Source organism: Phalangium opilio, unplaced genomic scaffold, assembly GCF_054372755.1.
Source record: "Phalangium opilio isolate 3A_F unplaced genomic scaffold, DU_Popi_V2 ptg000013l_1, whole genome shotgun sequence".
Lineage (NCBI taxonomy): Eukaryota > Metazoa > Arthropoda > Arachnida > Opiliones > Phalangiidae > Phalangium > Phalangium opilio.
In genome coordinates this window covers 4,388,603-4,395,020 of record NW_028324148.1, presented here as the reverse complement: position 1 = coordinate 4,395,020, position 6,418 = coordinate 4,388,603, and the positions used below count along the sequence as shown (strand labels likewise).

Below are 6,418 nucleotides of genomic sequence, written 5' to 3'. Positions count from 1 at the left end.
ACCTTTTGAATATGATACGGGTGAAACTGATGTCCGCGGAGAATTCGCCAGACCAAAACGTGATTAACATGTAATTGTCGTCCAACTTGTCTGGTACTTGTCGAGGGGTCCTCATCGAACATGGCAAGGACGTCTTCCTCGATTTCCTCTATGTCTTCTGGAATGTCTCGCTCTCGAACGTTGTTGGGTTGTACTTGTCCGATGTCCCTCAAGCGCCTGTCAACAGCCTCGAACGTACGACGATTTGGTATGCGTCGTTGCGGAAATTGTTCCTGGTATCGCCGCTGTGCTTCCACTGAATTGCCCTGCGCCAGTCCATACATGAGATGCATGTCTGCATATTCTGCATTGGTATACGCCATACTGTACTACCACACGTTCGTTCGAAGTGATACTGTGACGTTATCAACAACATCGCGTTACTTTATAGCAAACCACCGTTTAGTTTTTACGTTTGCGTCATGACTGTCAGCATTGTTTTTTATTCACAAACGTAAACAATAAACGGTGGTTTGCCCCCCTCGACAAGTACCAGACAAGTTGGACGACAATTTCATGTTAATCACGTTTTGGTCTGGCGAATTCTCCGCGGACATCAGTTTCACCCGTATCATATTCAAAAGGTGCAAGTTCTTAACCCGGCAGATTATCCAAGACGCATCGACTTTTGCGAGTGGTTTTTGGCCAGAGTAGAGGACAATCAATTTCCACGGGTCCGTTTAGTAACCGACGAGGCACATTTTTCCCGGGATGGAATTCTGAACTATCACAACCACCACGAATGGCGCCAATTAAACCCACACGCAACTAGTGTTAGAAGTCACCAACAGCAATTTTCTTTAAACGTATGGTGCGGCATTGTCGGTAATCATTTACTAGGTCCGCATTTTCTTCCACCCAGACTAAATGGTGAAGCATATCTCACGTTCTTAAGAGACACTTTACCTGAACTACTCGAGGACATACCGTTAGCATTACTTCGTGACATGTGGTTTATGCACGACGGGGCACCCCCACATTTCAGCCGTGCAGTTAGAGAACATCTTAATGCTACGTTTAATTTGAGGTGCATTGGGCGTGGAGGACCAGTTGCGTGGCCAGCCAGATCTCCGGATTTAAATCCGTGCGATTTCTATCTTTGGGGTCATCTCAAAGACATCGTGTACAAGAATGAAGTCCGTGATGAGGAAGACTTGCGAAGACGAATTATTGAAGGTTGTCAAACAATCAGGAACATGCCAGGAATCTTCCAACATGTCCAAGAATCTTTCGAAAGACGGGTTCATGTTTGTCTTAACGCCGGTGCTGGACATTTTGAACAATACCTGTAACGTCCATGTTAACTTGTTAAGAATAAAAATAAAACCAACCGAAAGGTACCATGATACTTTGAATTTACTTTACTAGAGTAGGCATACTTCTACTCATTTAATACACTTCTGCCAGGTGAAAGTTCAATAACGATGTTAGAGGGAAACTATTGAAATTGTCTCATTATTTCTAAACAAGTTGATAAGGCCGAATTTGTTTTAGTCGACATATTCGAATATTTTCTTGTTTTAGGGGCCAATGTTTGGGGGGCCATATCTTCGTTGCAAATTCTTGTACACCCCATGTTCTTTGACACTTTCCACTCAGTTTGACCCAAAGAACACGCCCCTTGATTTATGGCAGACTTATCAGAAACACCCTGTATATTGAATGCAGCGATCCTCAAAATCATTATCAGTCTCTTTTTTCTATGACACTCCGCGGCGGATTGGCTTTTACAATATAAATGAGATATCTTGCAAAATACCATTATATACGATTACGTCGTAGAATTTGCATGCCCTATGAACTAAGCTGTCGTACTGTATTTGGACTGGATATGTTGTTAAACGTGTTACATACGTCAAAGTACCATTTAAAGCGGTATAAATCGTCTCATCTCAGCTCCTTTATGAATGTCACACATAGATATATATAACATAAACATAAATAGTTTGCAAAAAGTGAACTTGGAACCTCCGTTAAGGTATTTCCAAACGCTGTTTTGAATGATCATTTTATGACATTACTTGTCTCATTTGAACTGCGCGTTTCAGCATGTTTAAGGTGGAATTCCACCGTATCTTAATGTCCCTAATTAGTTCTCGATAATCAATTTCATATACTTCGCATTGCCGCTTGTATAACTGTCGTCTTTGTGGTGACGATCGAACACTTATAATGGCCTTGCGAAGCTAAATTAACATTTTATTTTATGTCCAAATTTATATCATAATATATCGGGGGAAAAGAAACGTACCCTTCCTAATATGCCGACAGGCTTTACACCTGATCTTCCGTAGGTCTTTTTACCCGTTTTTTTCAAGGTTTCATCAGGCTTGTGCTTACAATTGTTTGGTAATCTTCCATCGTCGGATTCTTCCCCTGAACTTTCATTGTCTGAATAATGTATGTTCTTGTCCTCTTCGTCAAAAGCATCAATAATTGTTTGACAAATTAAATTTAACACATGTGCCAAACATCTAACTCTATACTGAGATTGCGGTGCTTTTAAATCCTTGAGAACTGGATTATGTTTGAATGAGGAAAAAAATGTGTCCATATTGGACGCGTTGTCTGTTGTAACAGCAACTATTTTGCTTGCGGGGATTTCAAATTGCGTTAAAACATCCGCGAACGCTGCTGCTAGGTTTTTTCCTGAGTGTGATCCTTCCAGAAAGGTCAAGTCTAGTGCTATAGTGTATAACTGCCAACTTTCAGTAATCCATTGAACTATAACTCCTTGAAAAGGGTGCTGATTACTTGATGTCCAACAATCAACCACAATAGCCAACTTCCCGGGGACCATCTAGTATGTAATACGTTAGAAAATACCGGAGTGCAGTGCACACTGAGGCAAACCTTTAGTTTTACTTTAAGATCATTCATCTCCTTGTCATACAAATCGTGAACATAGCGTGTAATCGAATTACGTGATGGGAGATTTGTATTTGGTCGTAAGTAACGAATAATATCGAGAAAGTGATCGTCTTCCGTTACATTAAACGGTTGGTCTTTTACGATTATGAATTTTACCACCCTGTCATTTAAGCCATCTTGTGCGAAGCTCTAAAAAGTAACAATGTAGATGTTTTTCTTTCTGATAAATGTAAGCAGTGTAGTAAAGTGTATCAAGATACACGTTTCATCAAGACCCCAAGAAAGACCTGAGAAAGTTCGAAGATAGCATTGCACTGTACTGGCGTAATACCCCTGCTATTTTTGATTCACAATTTCATCGCCACTATACTGGTAGACATAAGGATCCAATGCTAGCAATGACTATGCATACTTACTCAGATCTTATTTGGGCTCTTGGCTTCATATAATCTCGGTCAAGATTAGTTCAAAGTAAGTTACACCCCTCCCCAATTAACGCACTGTTTCCAAATATCAAACGTGTTACCATCGATCCGTCAGTGACGCACTTCGTTGTAGTGCCAGTAAGCAGTTTGTGTGCGTAACGAACATGTCGTAACATGGAACTAGTGGTTCCTATATATCTTTCTGAAAATAACAATGATAAAACTAGTCTATAAAGAAAGAAGATGGATGCTTATAATATGGGGTAGAAGGGCACATTTTGGCACAATGATTATCTTATCTGAAAAGTATTTGACTTTGTTTGGCAAGAAGATTGTCACTAAAGCCTTACGTTATGTAGGAAAAAAACCCAATCGCCTGCTCTTTAAACAAAATTAAACCATCCAGTAAATCTGCACACTATTACTAATATTGATCGAAAATTTGTTGAAGGTGTACGTTGACGTCATCGGGTAATGGTCTAAAAGTGACGTCATGCTCACCCTGAAAATCTAAGTCGTTGTCACTAGTAAGTAACAAGACAACAGGTGAATGCTATTCGCCAAAACCGAACCCCTTAGGGGAATTGTTATAATTTTTGAGTAACATCTTAAAAAATTCCGTCTGAAATAAGTAACCTAGGCCTTAAAAGACGGTGAATACTTATGTCTTAAAACAGTACTTGCTTCGGGGTGGGTACGGTTCTGAAAGTTCCAACTGACGAATAATTGTGTCGGGGATATTTCGAGTTTAAAACTTCCGGCTAATAGTTAGGGGAATCTGTACCAAACTAGTCGAGACTGGTCAGTACAATTAAAGGGAGGGTGAAGTTGAAAATCAAGTGATTTTTAATCGATTCTTCTTCTAATTATAAGACCAGTCTGCATAGTGAAACATTTAGAAAATACTTCCGAATGATTTTAAAATACAAATTTGGTTCCGATTTTAAGAATAATTTGAAGTATCCCCCTCCGACCAATCGCGAAACGCCCTGCCTTTTCGTTAACAAAATTCTCGTGGCACGCTCCATGTCTCGCGCCACGATTGTCACATCGCGCGCAAATTTGATCAAATCTCGCGATAAATTTCATTCGACACGGAGCGTGCTACGAGAATTTTATTAATAAAAAGGCAGGACGTTACGAAATTGGTAGGAGGGGGATGCTTCAAATTATTTCTAAAATCGGAACCTAATTTGAATTTTAAAATCATTCGGAGATATTTGCTGAATGTTTCACTGTGCAGACTGGTCTTATAATTAGAAGAAGAATCGATTAAAAATCACTTGATTTTCAACTTCACCCTCCCTTTAACCAATTTTTTTTGCATAAGAAAGTCTTTTAAAAACGGATTATCACGGAGATCGCATAACCAAATCTTTAATTGTCCAGTACAGAGACCCCTATTGTCACGTGCAAGCTTGACTTCCGCCCCAATTTCATTTTATTAGTGTATTCTTGCAATATAAATAACAATGCTTCGCGTCTTTTACGTTACGAAATATTAAATTCGGTTCCGTATTCCAGAAAGGACTATTACAGCGGAAATGGCCTTTTTAAAAATGTGGATTTTTAGCCACATCGTAGTATACGATAGGCTCTTAGTTTGACCCGAGCCGTAGTAGCTGTAGTAGTAGTAGTAGTAATTGTAGTTGTAGTTGTAGTAGTAGTAGTGTTGTGGCCGGGGTGGTCGCTTTCGTTATCGTTAGATTTTAGCTTAAAAGGAATTCGACAGTACCTCAAACCCACCCATAGGGGTAACTGAGCTCGGTTAGAGATTTTATATTAGCTAAAATTTTTCTTGGTCTCAGCCGGGATTCGAACCCGCGTCGCTCACGCAGTAGGAAGACATTCTACCACTGAGCTATAGAGACTTGACAGAAACCTCGAGTTTTTATCCTTTAGTTTTATCTCTAAAATGTGATGTGGGATGCGGTACCTCTTAATCTGTGGGGTTGGATACTTTTGAATTTTTAACTGTGGGGTCGGATACTTCTGAATTTGTATGTTTGGGGTTTTTATAATTATTTTCTTTTTATTTATGTGCTAATTAAATAGATAACGATGTGGCTACTATTAAGGCACAGCCCTTGGGCCCTCTTGTTTATTTCTGATTGACCAATGATAGCGACAATATTCATGAGAAAAAAATCATGGCGAAGTTTCCTTCAGAGTAAAATTGCAATTGGAATGTCTTTCTGATTTTGACTCTACGTTTAAAATGTCTGACTTAGTTTCCGTTGGAGCCGAATTTGCCTCGTTTCAGGATTTCAAGACCGTCTGGGTGAGTTGTTTAAGCGCCATAAATTAGTTATTTGCACTAGCGTTCTTATGAAGTAGCGAAAAGAACAGTACGAAACGGTTACTTACGGTTGCGGGCGTTGCCAGGCGACTAGCGCTAATAGGAAAGGCCACAATGCGAGTAATCGCGAGTTTAGCTTTACATTGGTACGGATTAGAGGCGCTTATCGGGTGACCAAAGCGAATTTAGTTCACAATCACGTCCTAGTTTCTTCTACATCAGCTTTGCCCGTTTTTCCACTTAAGCCTTTTAGCGGTGCTGACATTTCTTCAGTCTCAAATATCAGGGAAGCTGGCGATTTAACTGTCAGGCGAAAGACTAACACTCTAATGGCCTTGGCCACGCGGGTTGTCGAGCGGGTAGCTAGTGATGGGGCGATAGAGGATTACGAGGCTTTGCTCGCCTTTTTTGGTCAGCAGGGGAAGAAGTTAAGAGACTTGCAAAATTGAAGCCTTTGGGGTCCGTGCCGCGGATAAAAGCGCCCCAGTTTCACCCATTCTTCTGTCATCAGAGATTGAGAGTAGAAATCCAATGGGCGTCCGACATCATTGCGTGGAGGTTGTGGAGGTTTTGTGGAGGTTGGGACAAAATGGCATTGAAAAGCGTTGATGAATACAGAGAAGTGGTATACAGGACCTACCTCAATATAATTTCGAGACTCCGATCCCATTCGTTCAAAAATTCGGTTGATTACGACGTGGGTGGCTAAATGGACGTCAATATACGCTTTACCGTGATTGACATCAATTTTCCGTAGAAACCAATTTTTATATTTTAAAATATT

At 40.3% G+C, this 6,418-nt stretch overlaps 1 protein-coding gene across 1 annotated transcript; it reads right to left on the bottom strand.

Annotated features, from left to right (window-relative positions):
• Nucleotides 1–2,048: 2,048 nt before the first annotated feature.
• On the bottom strand, nt 2,049–2,773 carry LOC149707872 (uncharacterized). The gene is made up of 2 exons (XM_089864997.1): nt 2,291–2,773; nt 2,049–2,225 (listed from the first exon to the last, which is right to left on the bottom strand). Exons 1-2 carry the CDS (start codon nt 2,591–2,593, stop codon nt 2,049–2,051), a joined length of 480 nt encoding a protein of 159 aa, XP_089721123.1. The 5' UTR covers nt 2,594–2,773.
• Nucleotides 2,774–6,418: the final 3,645 nt, after the last annotated feature.

Coding starts and splice junctions, on each gene's coding strand:
- LOC149707872 (XM_089864997.1), bottom strand. CDS start 2,593: ATGGACACATTTTTTTCCTCATTCAAACATAATCCAGTTCTCAAGGAT. Junction 2,226..2,290: donor CTGTCGGCATATTAGGAAGG/GTACGTTTCTTT, acceptor ATGTTAATTTAG/CTTCGCAAGGCCATTATAAG.